Genomic DNA, 17849 nt, shown 5'->3' on the forward strand with positions numbered 1-17849 from the left:
CCTGCATCGCCTTGGGTGCGCTCACATTCCTCTTGCAGCGGTTTAACGAGAAGTTTTCTCTCCAGAACAAACAGCACAAGCCACTGCAGTTTATCTAGATACAGGTACTTTATTTACAAATATTTAGATTAATAGCATTGTTACATCAAATGAGGAGTACAGCAGTCCAAACAAACCCTTTCTGTGACAGAAACAAGGAGACCTACTGTGAGTTACTGGGAGTACAGGTATTGCACCTCAACAAGCTGTAGTCGCTGGGCAGCGACGTCGCGCAGCAGCAGGTCGTGGTCCCTGGGCAAACCCCTCGTGGTGCAACCTCGGGTTAAGCAGGATGCATTAGCTGCAGCTCTCAGACATACCCATCTACTTAAGATTATTAGTTTAAAAAAAGTACTAACCAGACAAAACAAAGGGACAGTGCACAAGTTACCCAAATCCTATTGTCTGCACATTCCAGTTTTGGCTTTTATTTAACATTGACTGTACAATACTCTGGTACCACTGTTTACTTACAAGTCTGAACATGGTATAGTTTTAGTGTCTAGAGAGGGATTTTAAGACTACTTTGTATTTTCAACGCTGCAGTAAGACTGAAGTGGGACATTTGATCGTGGTTAAGCACCTACCCCTGCCATTTTTACCCCATAGTGATGTTTTAAGTGAAGCTTGGGTGAATCCAGCAGCACACGTTCCCACCTGACACCACCACAAACCCCCCGGTGGTTCAGTGACACCCACACGTGCAGCCACCACCCAAAGTGTCCCCTTCACACAACAGGTTGTGTCACCCATGAAGGGTGTACTCGAGGGCTTAATGGAATCCTTCACGTGGGACTGTTAAAAAATACAACAGGAGTTAAAAATCCCTAGAGAGCACGCGCCTCGTTCGCCTGTCCGCGTCAGCCTCCGACCATCCCACAAGGTAGAAAAGCGCAAGATGTGCAGGAGCACCAGCCTTTGTACAGGGCACGAGGCAGGCGATGAAGCCCAATAACGCAAAACGCTCACCAAAGAGAAAAGCGGGTTAGCACACTGCTGATTGCACAGAACAGGGTAATCAAACGGCATCGGCCCAGCACGGTGCGAGATGAGAGACGGACCCTCCGCTAGTGTTAATTCCCGCAGCGGGACCAGCGGCCCCAGCGCAGCGGCCGCTCCGGGAGCGGAGCCGGTGTCAGTGAACCGCGGGCACGCGCGGCTCACACTGTACAACTGGGGCTTTCTTACATACTGTTCTAATGCCAGTAATCATTTTCTTCATTAAAATCATATACACAGGATGTATTTAACTGTTAGCTCAGTTCCTTCAAATTTTATACATATTTACGTTCTGTTAACAAATGTAAAGGATAAAAGTGGCGAAAAAATGACGTAAAGCTATGAGCACAAGAAGGAATGGATTGTTTCCCTGCGTAAGTTGTACGTCCTGCGCCAGCCCCCCCGACCCCACCGCACACCACAGGGAATTCCTTCACAGAAGCACATTGTTACAGAGCCCCTCGCTACCATCGGAAATCATTTCACAGCAAAAACTTATCCCGTACTATGGACAGCTCTAAACAGTCAGAGGTGGGGAAGAAAGGCCAAAGAACCATAAAATTAAACCGTACAAGACAAAGCCCTGCGAAAGTGTAAAATCATGAGTCCAGCGTCAGTGCTCAGTTTAAATCATGTATCTGTGACACTATCACAAGGACAATCAAGGAAAAAAAAAACTTCTAGATTTACCATGCAGGAGAGGTTTTATTACTCTACTTGCCTTTGATAACCTGATTACATCTAAAGTTGTTTAGCAGTTTAGTACTGTGTTAAACTTGTCTCAGAGTTTTAATTAAACCCAATAGATGTACAGAAGACAGGGAAGCAGCCAAAAGCGCCGCCTCCAGCAGACAGAGGTGAAAGGTCGGAAATGGAGCCGTGGAACAGAGGTCACTAGCAGCCGCAGCCTTCTCTCTGGGGCTGGGGTTCGCTGGTTAGCCGCCCCCCCTGCGGAGCGGAGGGTTTGTGCTGTACGCCCGACTCCGCGGCGTTCAGATCCAGGCTGCCGTCTTGGATGTTCTGGTAGATTTTCTTGGCGGCCTCCAGGAACGCGTCCTCAACGTTCTCTCCGCTGGGAAGAGAGCGGCAGGAGTTACTCAGGGCACGGGGCAGCGAAGCAGCGGAGGCGGCCGCCCAGACACCCTGCCCGGCTGGGACAGCGCGCCAAGGCAAAGCGGTCGCTGCCCTGTGCTCTTCCACACCAGAAGAACTTGAAAGCACTCAGAGCAGACACATCAGCGTGATAACCTGTCCTTGGGACAGGGCAACTCGCTCCCTGGTCAGCAAACCTCTCAGGACTAGCCAGGAATACAAAACACGCAGAAACAAGAGTAGCAACAAGAAGCGAAGGCGTCGAGCTGCACGCACAGAGCAGTTTTGAAAGAGGTTAAAATACAGGGAGCTCCTGTCAGTCCAACCGCGGCGCTGCGGCAGGGACCCCGCTGAGCACAGCGATCCCCGCTCAGCGCAGCCCCGGCCGACAGCTCCCAAGAGCCCACACAACGCACAAACTGGGAACCGCGCTCACCCACACGCTCGATGCTCAAGTGATGTCTAAAAACCAAACTGGTTCGTTGGAATTCATTCAAAAAGTCTTTGCCTGAACTGTAGCGAGGTCTAATTTCTAAGTCATCCTCAGGTCAAAGCTGACAGGACTGAAACTGCTATAAATACCCTCCAAGAGAACTCAAAAGCCATGGTGTGGGGTTTTCTACCCAAACCCTGTGGCTGTACTTAGTCATAAGCAACACATTCCCCTCAAACACATCACATCTGAATCATTCCTCCAAAGTAACTTACGTTTTTGCACTTGCTTCAAGGAACAACAAACCTGTTCAGAAACAGAGGTTTAACAGTCAATGCACAATGCACTTCAAACAGCCACATCAGTCACATTATCACCTTCAGATTACATGCAAGGCACTATTTTAGTAGTAAACGCTATTTTATGACTATGTTAAGGCATCAATACACAAGTTGATTTCTAGAACTAAGCGCAGTTAAGCCAGACTGAGGCACAGCAGAAGTCTGTAGGTATAATTACATTACTTCGAAGCGTAAGCTTGCAGCTATCAGTACTGAAGATGCATCTGAACGTAACTATTTGTAGGAAATGTAAGAGAGAAAGAGAAAAAAACCACACCATTTTCTTCAGCAAATTGTTTGGCTTCTTCATATGTAACATCCCTCTGTGCTTCCAGATCTGCTTTGTTTCCTATGAGGATTATCACCTAGTTCAGAAGAAAGAAAATTAGTCTGGGAAAAAGCCCATTAGCCTTTTCACTACTACTCTCGTTATTAATAAGAGGAAAATAAAAACGGAAATAAGCAGAAAAGTTTAACTACAAAACCCATGCATCTTCAGTGCCCTCTCTGTAAAGCCGGGATCAGCATCTCCAGCCGCCCCCTTCGATGCTTTAGGCTGTTCTCATGAGACGAGGTCTTACAAAGCAGCAGTTCTACTCTTTATTCACCAAAGTCGTATTCAGAATCACTTCTTGTATTTGCTTAATCATCTGCTAATCCAGCCAGAATCTTTAAGAGTCTTCCCATGGTGCTAAAGTATTTTAGGGGCCTTCAGAAAAGACTGAAAGACAACAGCTCTGTGGTCAGAGACACAGCCAAACCTCCTCCACCCTCCAGAACACCTGCTCAGCTTTTGTTGGAAATCCAAGTTATTTTCCAGCCTAACATGGGTCAGTGTTCACCTCATTGCTACCACAAAACAAGAAGTAATGCTGAAAGTCAAGGTCTGGCCAGAGTTAATCACAAGTTTATCTCCCAGTGCTGAAAAAGGCCCCTGAAAGGTGAACAGCACAACAAGACTTTAGAAGAAGCCTCTGCTCTCCTGCACAGGAGCCTGCGCTTGTGCTCCAGTTCCAGCATGGGGACAGAGTCACTGGTGGGATGCAAAATGGGCCATCAGGACATGAGAGGTGAGTAGTTGAGAAAACAGCCTGTTAGGGAGAACAGCGCTACCACTGCAGATGCCTCGGCCTCCCCTTCCACCTCCTCCTCAGAGACAAGCAACCTTGCTTTCAAGCCAAATAAAGTCCAACTTACAGTATTTGGATTGGTGAGGTTCCTTGCATCTGTCAGCCAGCTGCTTAAGTGATTATACGTACTTCTTCTGCAAAGAACCAAGTGAGCACAGTTTCAGCCATGGTAGTTGGCTACAACAGCACAGTCACAGCCACTGAACACACTGACACCCGTCACCCCAACCTCAAGAATTACAACACAGCAGCATCTTCTGTATACTCAGCCCAAGGCTTCAACAAGTCAACTTCAAATCCTGAGAGCAATTCCTACACCACAGGTAGGAAGCCAGACCAGTTCACACCTCTAGTATGTGGTAGCTTTACTGCCTTGACAAGGATAATATTTCTATTGTTTCGTTTAGAACACATTAAAGGATTTCCTGTCAAATACAGAACACTGGGCAGCACAACAGCAGCTCAGTAACAAACAGGACATAAGATTGTTTACGTGTGACTCAAGATTAAAGCAAACAGGATATATATCTATGTAGGTAGGAAAAAGAAAGAGAGATGTGCTTAAAGACATGAAGAACATCCGCAGAGGAAGGCTGGAGATACGCGAAAGCAAAGTATGTCAGGTTGCACATGTGATTAATTATTCCTTTAGCAGTATCTTTAACTTTCTCAGCAGAAGAATCCATGTACCGATGAGTAGATTTTAATGGCAAAGCCAGTTCTTCAAACAACTTTAAACACAGGCAGTCAAGGCCTGGAACAGCAAAATCCTCAGTTTTCCATGAAAAGCAGCTTGCATAATTCCTCATCTTTCATTTTCAGCTCCTCAAATACTTGAAGTATTTAGACAAAGAAGCGTGATAAGCATCACACGACAGGATACAAACCCAGCCGGCCAGAGACAGAGCCCATTAAATCTCAGTCAGGGGGACAGAGGAGGGCACGTAAAGGCTGAGCAAAGCACCCGGAGCTGCGGCGTGAGCTGCCCCGTCACCTGCACCCACCTGGTGATGTCGTAGACCATGAGAGCTCCCGCTGCTCCTCTGTAGTAGCTTCGTGTGACAGCCCTGAATCTCTCTTGTCCCGCCGTATCCCAAATCTGTAGTTTAATTTTTTGGCCGCTAACTTCAATTATTCTTGTGCCAAATTCAACACCAATTGTGTGGGGACAGTCTGCCATAACTGTCACGAAAAACAAAAACAAAGATATAACCTTTCTAGGACGAGGTCTCCTTGCTACGAAGACTCTACTATCGCCAGTTTTCAGTTCTCTTTACTAGACTTCCAGTCTCCAAGAAAGCATTTTTCAGCTACAGTTGTTTCAGCCAGAGAATAGCATGGCTGTCCAAAGGAAAACACCCGGTTCATAAGTAGCTATAAACACAGGAAATCAAAACCAAACCAGCATCTTTTTAGGTATAAGCAGCTCATATTTGAAAAAGACCAAGAAAATACAGAAGGGATGAGCACCTATTCGAGCCATGTACAGTTAGTGCCAGGCTTGTGCTGGAGGCGTTTGCCATGTTAGTTTGTTCAGTTGTGCTGCTTTGGTTTAACGCTGACACACCGAGAACAAGACGCATCCTCAGAGAGACTTGGACCACATGTGAAGTAGCTTTGAAACAATTGGCTGATACTGGATTTTAATTAAAAGCAACATTAAAAAGTTCTATTTCTACTAGAAAACAAAACTGTAGCTCCCATCCACTTATTGCCACATCTGGAGCAGACACGGTAAAGACCAGCTTTGTATAATAAATACCTACGGACTTATCCACTGAGCTTGAGCTCCATGGGAAGTCATGCAGATAATGGCTGCTGCAAACTCCAGTGCAACACAATAAGAAGAACTGAAGGTAATTCTTAATTAGTCATAGTAGCATACGTGACAAATTGTTACAGTTGAGATGGACTGCAGCGAGCCTTGAACACCCTGATACAGGGCAGCCCAAGTGTCAGGAGTCACAGCAGCTGCAGAGAATGGCAGCGCTACTTACGTCTGCAAACAGAGCCAAAGGAAAAAGGAATCCTTTCTTCTGCTTGAAGTGCTTAAAAGCACTAAAAAACTCCAGCTGCTGGTGTTCAACGCCAATACTGAAAACATGCAACTTTCAGACAAGAAATTTCACTTTGTCACACATCAAAATGCCCTAGAAAAGCTGTAAAAACAGACACGGTCCTCCCGCTCATCGCAGGTAGGACTGAGCAGCAGTTTTGCCATTGCTACATCAACATTTTGTTTCTACATCTGCAGGAGTCCAAATAAAAATGTGACCAAGCACAATTCAAACCCACACAGATGGAGACAGACACCACATCAAGCTCATGCATGACGGAAGTAAAAAGGCAGGAAAGAGAGGAAGTGTACCAGTTAGAATAAATACTGTAATTGAAATACTCACACTTCTTTTCTGTAAACTGATGAAGCAAACAGGACTTTCCTACACCCATGTCCCCTGTTACAGAAAGAACAGTTAAGGTTGATAACACATCATGGTTGCAACAAGCACATTTTCTTCATCCCACACAGCAAGTGGTACAGAGACAGGCAGTCATTCCTTCCTCAGGTCTATGAGCAATATTCTATACTTCACTACAGCCTTTAAATTTAGCAACCTTTGTAGCATAGTTTTGGTAACAGGCACAGGGTTGCAAGCAAGGGTGGAGCGGAAAACTCAAAAGAGAAGTTAATCTGTGTTACTGATTTTACAACTGTATTTCACAAGGTTATGAGAAGCAGACCTGTAAGAAAGTGAAATGTAAAATACACCTTTAAAGTGTTTGCCCTGCTCCTGCCTTACTTGCGATAAGGGGTAAGGACATCAAACCCACTGACAACCAACCAGAACACGCTAAGAAATTGCTTCACTTCCACTGATCCACTTATACAATGCCAATAGTGAGAAGTAGCAAGATCTTTTAGGAACCAGCTTTTCCACAAACGGAGGCTGTCACAGCAGCCTGACTTACAAACCATTACAATAAGATTGCAGATCACTTACACCTACACAAGATCATTAAGAATTAAACAACTAACAGCAAGACCAGTTCTTCCAGGAGAGTAATAAATGCAATCAAGTCCCTGACTCTGAACAGCCAAGGAAGCTGCAGCTAAAAGCAACATGTAAACACAAAATTATAGCCTGACAGAGGTTTATCAGCACGTCTAAAGCAATGGATTCCAATTATTATAGTACTCGTGTCTTCAACACAGATTCTAAAACCTTTGAGACTAATGATGCAGAGGCTGTCAACGCGCTATATAGCAAAACCGAATTAACACAACATCCCAGTTGTGGCGATTCCATTAAAGGTTTTCCCATTTCCAATGGATTTTGCAATTTTTCTAATATTAACTCGATTTAGGGAGAAAGGGACCACATAGTTGTTTTTAGAACGCCCTTTTTTTCCTAGTGCTATGCAGAGGGCTAAACATTGTGGTCGTACCAGGAAAGATGACACACATACTTCAGTATTGTTGAACAAGAACAGTCATTTTCAACAGTAACTCATCAATAAAGTGAACTCAGCCCAGGCACCGGTACTCACCCTTGCTCCCAGTTCACTCACCGCAGATCACGCAGCTCTAATTCTGCAGCACAAAAGGCATTTGCCTTCATATTGTCAGCTGCTAAAGATTTAGAGCAAGTGTGGAGCTGTGCGAGGGACTGAGACTGGACACAGAACTCCCCAGAGAAACCCCAGTATGGAGCAAGCAGCACCCAGGGCAGCCCCTGGTTTGGAGGGGCTGTCATGCACACACACATCGCCACAAACAGGTCTGTACCCCATGATACTTACCAATAATGATGTACTTAAAGATGTAGGAATAGTTGTAAGGTGCGGTTGCCATTGTGGCACTAAAACAAAAAACAGAACATATCAGAACCGCTGCTTGGTCACCAAACTCAATCCAATTAATCCAATTTAATTCCTACAAGCAAACAAACCCCCTTTCCCCTTCCTCGTCCCCCAGCTACCCTTTCGTTCACAGTTGAGATTTCTCTGTGCTTCCCCACAGTCACCGAATTTGTGCCAGACACTGAACAAAACTCTCACATCATTTGCTCTGAACCCATCAGTAAGGCTTCTCAGTAGAAACACGCTCTGCGTAGTATTGATACTCATTCAATCTTATCCAGAAAGACTTAATGCTGTTGAAACTTCCAGTAGCTTTGTGGAGTCACAGAGTGGACCAGCATTCACAAACCAAACAGCGGATACATAAACCTCTTCAGATTTTTATTTTCAGTTAACAAAACCAGCAGTTTGGAACCTCACACTTTTGAGACTTGCAACAGGAACAAAGGAAATGGTGCAGCTTGCAGCAAACAGCTAAGAATTACTTAAAAAAAATGCTGTAGTAGCACCAACAGGGGTCTGGACTGCTATATGCCCACACCAGGAAAGTGGTACAAGCCACAAATCAGATGTTCAGGAAGTTAGTTAACATCCCGGTGGCTTTGTCAGCATAGCAGCATTACAACAGGACTTCACCGTTTCTCTTTTTGAAGTCATGGTCAAAATCCGATTGGGGTAGGTACTTCCAATATTGCAGAGTTTTCCTAAGCTTTCCTAGACGTAGGAATGGGAACTGGCTTCAGCTGTGTAAGCCTGCAAGGAGTACTAGCTAACTAATACATCAGTTAACGAGGATTACACATCTATGCTGGCCAGATATTACCAGTTAACATCAAGGATGCAAAATGGCTGCTTTTGTCCCAAGTCTTCCATTAAATTAGATATGTGATCAGATAAGCAAGTGGAAAATTTGTCCTAGGAATTCACCATTTCCTTCCCTGCTCCTACATGGCAGCCAGCCAGCCATTAGAAAAACATGGGACTTCTCACAAAGAACACCACTTCAGCCTAGGAAGATTTTCATCCAGTCATGTGTCATCCACATGACAAACTAAACCAGTACTGTAAAGATAAAAATGCTAGAAAGCTGACAAGCCTGTAACTTTTTCAAAAGCAAGCGTTGTTTCCTTAACCACGATTAGTCCTAAAGAGTGAACTGTAGTCATAAGAAGAAGGTGACACAACAAATCCCATTCACAGTGTAGAGCCAACAGCCTCCGCTTCACACGCCAGAGGTTTAAAGCAAACGCTCTTATCTAGACCTTGGAGGGGAACGACTCCGGCAGGCAGCGACGGAGGGTTTACCATGTGCCAGTCGCTGCTGTGCGCCTCACCTCTCCTTCACGCTTGGCTCATGATGTGCGAACTCAAGTCCTTCTGTCCTAAGCAGTATGCAAAACATCTACGCTAAGTCCTATATATACACACACACACAGAGTTCTATTAAACAAAGTTTAATCCAAGATAGTAAACAAAAAATTTTGGACAGTAATTCTTGGATGTGTTGGCAAGGCAGAATTCCACACTAAGTGCTGCACAGGTTCCAAGAACGATAATTTCAATCAATAAAATGAGAGGAAACTCTTCCGTCATAGCAGAGGGAAATCTCTTGCAGCCGTCCCACACCACCTGTGGCTCGTCGGTCTCTGGCAAATAACGGCTCAGTGGACAGACCGCTTACCGCTGGAAGAACTCATATCCACGATCGGAAATGTGCTGCCCCTTACCACACAAGCCAGCAACTTTTCTGCCTTATTTCCTGGAAGTGGAAGACTCCAGAGTTGTAGTATTAGCTTCAATACATGCATGGATTATTTTCATTCAACGCCAGCAAACAAAGACAAGTAACTGCTCCACATAGAGTTCGAAATTAATGCGTCACTGTGGAAACATCCAATACTTCAAATTTTCTGAGCACATTTCCATGCATTATGTTGTTCCTCTTTTCCAGTGCATCCTGATAGCAGTAACATTCAATCTGAGCATCTTCTTATCCAATCCACTTCTTCTTACAGGACACTTGCCACTTGCTTTCCCAGTAAAGCTGGAGGATTGTGTTCAGCACTCAACGCTGTTTGACAGCTGACAAGGTTAAACTGGAGGAGTATGAGGTACTTAAGTGTAAAGAACAACAGCTTGGAAAGGTCAATTCATACACAAATACTTCAGGAGAATAGCATGAACTGTACTATTTTTCACAGAAAACAGGTGGGTGCTACAGCCACAATAAAGGTGAAGACACTGACAGCACTAATATGCATCTACTTCCAAAGATCTAAGGAGCATTCTGGGGATGGTAGGATCTAGTAACTTAGACTGTTTTTAAAAAACTTCAGCATTGTAAGCTCTGAGATAGGGAAGCACACCTGTGGCTCTGGAAGTTGTCCTGCAGAAAGCCAGGGGAGCCCTCTTCCTTCACACCACCAGCTGCCTCAGGAATGCTATTAATTAGTACTCACAGAAGTCTCACATTCCTGAGCACATGACTTTCCAACACTGCTGCATCTAACAAGAGAGGGGAACATGTCCTGCTAGCCAGACTCGTAAGCGGCATCACTGGAAGGTGGAGGAAGACTACTTCAAAAAAGACAAACCAGGAACTCTGTGCAGGCTGAATCACAAACTGAATTTGAAGTGAGTCTCTAAACTAGAGCCTTTACTGCTAAATATATATCTGTTTATTTGACAGACTTTTTGCTTGCTAAGATGTGTCAATTTTCATTATACTCTTTAACTAGAGAAGTCTAACTATGCTGTTTCAATAGAAAAGAAACTGTCACTGCTTTGCAACATATACATCAAAACCAGCTCCCGCTTCAAAGTGAGAGTTAGAAAACCAAATATCTGAGCCTGACAACGTCATCTGTTAAGAAATGGGTGGGAAGGGAGTACTAACTTCAAGCCACATCTCACTGCTAAAACTTACAGTGACATTAGGCCCTTAAAGCAGGTGCGAGACGCTCCATAGGGCACAGCCTGAAGAAACAGATTATTAAGAGCAACACCAATGGAGAAACTGCCCCATACGATGAGTCTAGACCTTCTCTCAAGTTCCAGAGAGTTGCTGAAGAAGTTACTGTGTCTGACAGACATACACACTGAAAGCTTGAAGAAACACAAACATTCAGTTTAAACACAGAAAAAAAATAAAGCCACACTTTGGTATTACATTTATTCCAAGGGTTATGTTACAGAAAAGATTCTGAAATACTCCAAATTATTACTAAAGGTCAGGAATATTTTCTGGAGAACAGATGACTTCTTAAATAAAAAAATTACCAACGAAATAACAAACCTTTAAACATTCAGATAAGGATAAGCAGGGATCCAAACTGTACTGGGATCTTGGAATAAAACTGATATTCCAGAAGTGCTCTGTGCTGAAGGGGAAAATAAATGCAAACTCAACACAGAAGCCATATTGAGAATTCAGCCTTAGAAAACTTACATCTCAGCATTTACTTCAGCTGAAAGAAGGAAGTCTAGACAGGAATAGCACACAAGATTCAGCAAATGCAAAACTATGAGCTACATGTTAGCGCAAGGGGTTAATATACGTTGACAACATCAGCCATCTGTAGAATCTGGAGTTCTACCTCCACTTCACAGCTCTCTGCTCCTGACACATTAATCTTCATAATCCCAGTAGTGAGGGGTGCGACTTTGCTCTTGGGAGAGTGGGGAGGCCAGAACCGCAGCACTGAGAAAGTTGCACACAGGTACATGCAACTCACCTGCAGCCACTGCTGCCATTAGACAGTAGGACATCCAAGTTAACCAACCATGAATTTACTGTTAAATAAAGTAAAAGCAGCTTAGTCTGGAACTTGGTCGACCTGCCATCCTTCTTCCGGGAAAGTCTGCCAACTTGGAACAAGTCTGGGCTGCCCTGTCAGAGGTAACACAGCCCCAGAGTTCAGAGCATTATTTCAGGATGGTAACTAAGCAGAGGATCATACTTCACTATATGCAGATTTCTACTGGTTTCAAAGCCTGTACAATCAATTTCTGTACTACACTTAGGACTAGAACTGTTACAGTGAACAGTGTCCCCACAATCCATATTCCATGTAGCAACTTCTCCTTTAGAGGCCTTTATTAAGAGTTAGAGATAACCCTAATGGGATCCCAGTGGCACCTACTTTTTCTCCTCTCATCACCAAGCACTACACAGGGATTCTGACATCCCACTGGAGCTTTGAGTATCAGCACACATCTGTACAAACAGAGATAAGGTTGTTCCAGGCACACTGCCGTAACATTCTTTATCAGAACAACAACTGTAAATGTCATATCCCTACCAGCTTTCGCCAGACCCATGCAGTTCCTTCTAGCTCAACTCAAGGACATCATGAATTCAAACTCCTCACTGGATATCATTTGCATTGAGTAATTTCCCAGCCTTATGCTCAGCATAAGCAGGTATGCTGGTAGAAGAGACTAGAACTTGACTGCACAGGTTTTATTAGACCCTGCAGTGGTTAATGCCACTAAGTGGTCAACCCACCTCCGCAGATAGCTACCAGCTCCAAACTCAGGACTGCCTAATTAGCACAGGTTCTCCTCAAAAACATACCACTCTGCAGTCAGAGGACCAGGGTTTAGTTAGACTGGAGCAAGAGGCATCTGGAACCTCATCTGCCATCCAAGTGTTCTTTGGGCCATTCCTCAAGGATATGCAACAGGCAAGGGTCTCACAGTTGAAGTCCAGCTCCCGTCTCTAAAAGGTAGTAAGTATCATCTCACTCCTTGCATAAACTGAAACATCTTTCTAAGAGCTGTTAGTTTTTTCATTTGGAAGAAAATATTAGTTGTGTACAAGGGGAACTGCACACAAACAACAATAACTATTATTTAGAACAGTTTCTAAATCTCTATACAAAATGAACAGGTAGTTACCCTCTTTCCCAGGGCATCACCTTCTTTCTCTTCCCTGCATATTTACTTAGATATTAATCAACAGTGAACACTGAGAAGAGATAAATAAGGGGGGGAAAGAACTGGAGAGAGGTAGAATTGTTTCTATTTGTAATTGCACTATTCCCCTAATGAAGACTTTTGTCAAGCACACAAAACACCACAGTCTAACTGGTACCTTACTTTAGAAGGCTGCTAGAAATACCATCTGCAATTGCTTCACTTGTGGCCTTCTGTAAAAACCACACCATACCGGAAGGTGATAACAGTTTTGTTATCAATGAATATACCCAAGTGGTAATTTCCCACAAGTCTGTTATCCATACCAAGCTATGATGTCTGTTACCGTTAAATTTCATTGTAGTTCTAGGACTTCCACACACCAAGCACACAAAATATATAAACATCTCACCCTCTATAAGATTGTGGTCCCACAGCCTCCCTGGTCTGTTCAGTTTGTGTGTGAACAGCCTTTTGTTGAGACCCATCCTGAGGAGTCTCCTGAGCGGTCAGGTACCAGCCCAGCACTCTCTCCTTCACATTCGACAACATGACCTGTTGCTGCCCAGTTCCCCACTCCCCCTTCAACCTTCCCCACTTGGATTTCATTAAAGCATCTGATTAGCACACGACAGTAAATTTGGCAGAACAGATCTCTGATCAGACGGCAACCCAGCAAGCTCCTTATGATCCGCTGTTGAAGCTCACTTTGCATTTCCTTATTATTCCCGTGTCCAGTTATTGGTCCTCTGAAGGCACACAAGGCCCGCGTGCCACTGGGCTCAGACTAACAAGGCTCAGCTGTGCAGAGCCCTGTTTCAAGCTGTTCTTGAAAAAAATGCATTTGCTGTACACTTTAACCATGTAAAACACCTTCACACAGTCTGAGATCTAGTATTTCAAAAGACTTCACAGGCCTTCACTTCTCTTCCTAGATGAGAACTTTGACTTCATCTATTTTTAAATCAAGCCTGGATCATATTATCTTCACCCAGTCGCACACATGTTGCACGCGTTATCCCTTCGATGGTTTCACATCCTGCTCCATCAAGTTCCTCCATTTTGTTTCCTAAACTTCCTGCATTTCCAGGCACACCCCTGTCTGTCACCGACCCCACCCTGCGCCAAACACCCGTACCTGCCCTCAGCACTCGCAGCTCCAGCGGCCGTTCTCTCAGCCATAGTTCTTCATCTATTGGGGTATCCTCATTTACCCTATTGTCCTCTTCCTATAGAAGAGTTTAACCTGTGGCACATCTGTGTTCATTGCAGGAAAACCAAGCTCCAGAGACACCAGATTAGTTCAGGGACAGTATATACAGAAACCAGAAGAGTTTTTCTGTCAGCCTATCAAACCAGAACATGTAACTGTCTGGAGTCATCACCTTGGAAAACCAAGAGTCACAAACACATTTTAGAACAAAATGAAGTAAGGTCTACCTCCTTCGCTGCAAAACGATGGAGCAAAATGAGAAACAATCGTAAGCAGGTTCCAGCAGATGCACAGGAGTAAGCAAGTAATTTTAAAAGATCAATTTACATTTTAAATCTAGGTACCTCCAGTATAACAGGTTTGTTTTCAAACTGCTGTCCTTCACAAGAGCTTTTCATTAATATATATATTTGTAAAATGGAAAAGCAAAATAGGAGCTGCTTCTTTCCACTCAGATTTATGACATTTTCAAACCCTTACAAGAGAGCTAGTGATTTCCTTTTTAATCCATACTAAACTGTGATTATTAGTTATTAAGTCCCCCAGGGCTGATATTTTCTTCCCATTCCTGAGCAGTGTCCAAGCACCAGAGGCTCCCCATCCAAACCATGACAGAAGTGAATCCCAAACCCAGGGCATTCCACACAATACCATCTGGCTACTGGAAAAGTTACACTTCTGACTTGGGGTTTGAAATTATTTAGGATACAGACAACCTGAGTAGATCTTGTTCACAATGGGGCACTTTTACCTCTGTGAATATATCATTCAACACAGATCCACTCTGTTTCAGAGCCCTAGAAAGCAAAGTCCACATTAAGTAACCTCCAGAGCAACAGATCCATCTGCCAGAGAGACCCCAACGCACACAGACACCTTTTCCTGGCTTTACAGCAAGGATAGTTCAGTACAACTTTAACTCAAGACACAGCTATCCACAGATGTCAGAGAAACCTTAAGAGTTTACTGCAAACAGGCAACAGACAACTAGGTGAAAGAGCAGGACTTCATTCTTCCGTTCAGCCTGAATAAGCACTGACAAAACAGAGAACAAGTCTATACTATTTTTGTTGCTTTCCCGACTAGGAAGTGCCATCCCCCTCCATCCTCCTAAGAGCTGTTTTTCAGTCCAAGCTCATGACAGCACAGGTCAACTTCCGAATCCACAGCACAGATAACACTGTACATGGAACACATACACAGCGTAACATATGCATAAAGGAAACACCCTACGTGCAACTGCAACAATTAATACGGGGTATATATACATATATATATATATATATATACATATGGCATGAGCACAAGCACTGGATGGTGGCGAGTTCCACACGGGTGTGCGGTGCAGGGACGGAACGGGAGGCGGTGGCGACAACCAGCGCAGCAGCGGCCCCGCTCCTGCCCGGCAGCCTCGCCCCGCTCGGCCCAGCCGCACCAGCGGCCCCAGCCCCTTCCTGCCGCCGCCGGAGCCGCGGAGGCCGGGCCGAGGCCGGGCCCAGCCCGCACCACCCACCGCCGGGAGCGCGGCCCCGACCAGGCCCCGGCCCCAGGCGGCAGCAGGAGGAAGTGTCGCCCCCCGGGCCCAAGAGGCGGACAGGCCTCTGTCCGCGCCCGCCGACGAGGCGATCCCGCCGCAGCCGGGCAGCGGCGCGGGGCCTGGTGCTGCAGGCCCGGCCCAGCGGGGGCCGCCCCTCCCCGGCTCCGCCGTACCTGGGCTCGGGGAGCGGGTGGCTGTGCAGCGTGGCTCTACCGGTGGCAGCCCGGTCCCCCCTGTGGGCACTGCAGCGCTGTGCTTCGGGCTGGGCGACGGCCGGGCCGGTGTCCGCCTGTCCCCGGTGCTCCCTTAGGCTCGGCTCCGCTGGCTCCGCTGGCTCCACTGCGCCCCCATCACCCCCCTCAGCCAAGATGGCGGCGCCCCTCGCACGGGGTTTCCCCGCCCACTCTCGACGGGCGCCGCGGCTGCACAAAGGTGGGCGCGAGAGGCTGCGCCGGAACCAATGGCGGAGGCCGAGCGCCGGCACCGCCCCGCCCCCCACGCCGGCGTGCGGGGCGGGGCGGGCAAGCGGCGGGGCGGGCAAGCGGCGGGGCGGGCGCGCCCTTTCCCCCCCAGGCGGCGCCTCCTCGGCGGGTGCTGCCGCGTCAGGGCGGCCCGGAGCGGGGACACCGGGAGCGATCGCCATAGCGCCGAGGGAAATGCCGGATTGCCAGCTCTCCGTGGTGGAAAAGTGAGTGATCCTGCCTGGAAACTGCAGCAAGCCAGAAAATCCTCCTTCCCCTTGGCCTTCCGTGTTCCCGCCTCGTTAGTCACCACTGTAGCTGCCTCCGAATCGTTACAATTATCTTCCAGTTTCTACTTTTAGATAATCTCTAGAACCGAGAACACTAATGTGTAAATACGAAGACTCCAAGGTATTTGACATGCTGTCTAGAAGCATTACCCCCATGTTCGCCGTCCTGCCTCAGAACCCCCACAAACGCGGCTCCACGGATTCCCTGCATTTCCTACCCAGCGAACTCAGCAGATCCTCAGCTCAACATCCAAACTTCCCTCACACAAACACAGAAATTACAGAAGCAGTTAATGGGTCCAGACATCCGAAATCTAAACCCCTGGTATTCCAGATTAATATTCAGATTTTCAGCTTTACATTGTGTTTAACCAAAACTCCCGTGAGATAGTTTTTCGCTTTAGTTTTGGGGTTTTCTTTGAAAGCTGTAGGGCCTACAGACCTGTTAAAGGTATTTCCGTCTCCGTTTGAAGAGCAATGCCCAGCAGAGCTGCCAGAGGGCAGCCACACGGCGTCTGCAGCGGATGATTTATGCTCTGGGGAAGGAACAAGATGCTTCGTCAGCTTTAGTGCCGCAAAAGCAAAGAGCTTCAATTAAAGCAAGCACAGGGATTCTACTTATTTTAGAACTGAGAGCTGATTAGGGCTTAAGTGTGACTGAAAAGAGCTAATGGTTCTTCCTGCCCAAACACATATTAGACATTGAGCCTAAATAATGTAATTTCCTCTCCTAACAGAGTGCTAGAGGCCAACAAGGATTTCATTTCAGTCCCACATGCTATAGAAAGCATCAAATTCTGTCGTGTGTCAGTGTCCAAGACTCAAAGCACTCCTTCCCATACGGCAGCATGCCGCTAATATTAACATTCCTGTGGAAACCGCTTTCCAGAATGGGCATTTTCCATCTCCATTAGCATGACATTACTAATTCCATTTTCTCAGCGTAGCAATGGCCCGGGAATCCTCTGCTTTCTGCAGTGACTGCTTCCCATTAATCACCCACCCTCTGATCATTACTTAACCCCTACCAGGGAGGCACTGGATGCTCCACGTCACCTGGGCAGAAGCCTCTGACACAGGGTGAAAAGCACAGATAAAAAACCTTTTTGTTTCTTTTAACATCTACATAATAACTAAATAAATCTCTGAATAACAAAAAAAAAAAAAAAACAAGGACCCAGTAGAAAGATAAAATCTGCTAGCAATCTACTACAGTTGTACAACGACTGTCTGTTATTGTCAGGGTCCCAACTTCTAAACAGCTAACGCCGCGCAACAGAACCGGTTTAAAGGTTTGCGATGCCTTATATGGAATGACTTTTACTAGAAAAATAGGTCAAACCGAATCAGTAAGAATGATTTCCACAAGAGGGAGTCTTTAAACGGAAAATGATCTGACTATTTTGACCCAGTTACAGTCTGGTTTACTGTCTTTAAAATATACATTTCCTTCAAGCACTTGGTATTTCCTCAACTATTATTAATACAGACACTGTAACATTTGCTTAACAGGCATTAACATGCAAAATTGTGAAA

At 45.7% G+C, this 17849-nt stretch overlaps 1 protein-coding gene across 1 annotated transcript; it reads right to left on the reverse strand.

Annotated features, from left to right (window-relative positions):
• Window positions 1-89: 89 nt before the first annotated feature.
• Window positions 90-15919, reverse strand: RAB14 (RAB14, member RAS oncogene family). Its single transcript, XM_065853626.2, has 8 exons — window positions 15736-15919; window positions 7836-7894; window positions 6437-6490; window positions 5039-5216; window positions 4102-4168; window positions 3182-3269; window positions 2839-2869; window positions 90-2110 (listed from the first exon to the last, which is right to left on the reverse strand). The coding sequence occupies exons 2-8, from the start codon at window positions 7885-7887 to the stop codon at window positions 1933-1935; spliced, it is 648 nt and encodes a 215-aa protein (XP_065709698.1). The 5' UTR covers window positions 7888-7894; window positions 15736-15919; the 3' UTR covers window positions 90-1932.
• Between the last annotated feature and the right edge of the window lie 1930 nt (window positions 15920-17849).

Source organism: Patagioenas fasciata, chromosome 20 (assembly GCF_037038585.1).
Source record: "Patagioenas fasciata isolate bPatFas1 chromosome 20, bPatFas1.hap1, whole genome shotgun sequence".
Classification (NCBI taxonomy): Eukaryota; Metazoa; Chordata; class Aves; order Columbiformes; family Columbidae; genus Patagioenas; species Patagioenas fasciata.

Excerpts from the sequence above, each read along its gene's own strand:
- RAB14 (XM_065853626.2), bottom strand. The coding sequence starts at position 7,887 with ATGGCAACCGCACCTTACAACTATTCCTACATCTTTAAGTACATCATT. Across the intron at positions 6,491-7,835 it reads CTTTAAGTACATCATTATTG|GGGACATGGGTGTAGGAAAG; the intron begins GTAAGTATCATG and ends TTTCTGTAACAG. Across the intron at positions 5,217-6,436 it reads TCAGTTTACAGAAAAGAAGT|TTATGGCAGACTGTCCCCAC; the intron begins GTGAGTATTTCA and ends TTTTCGTGACAG.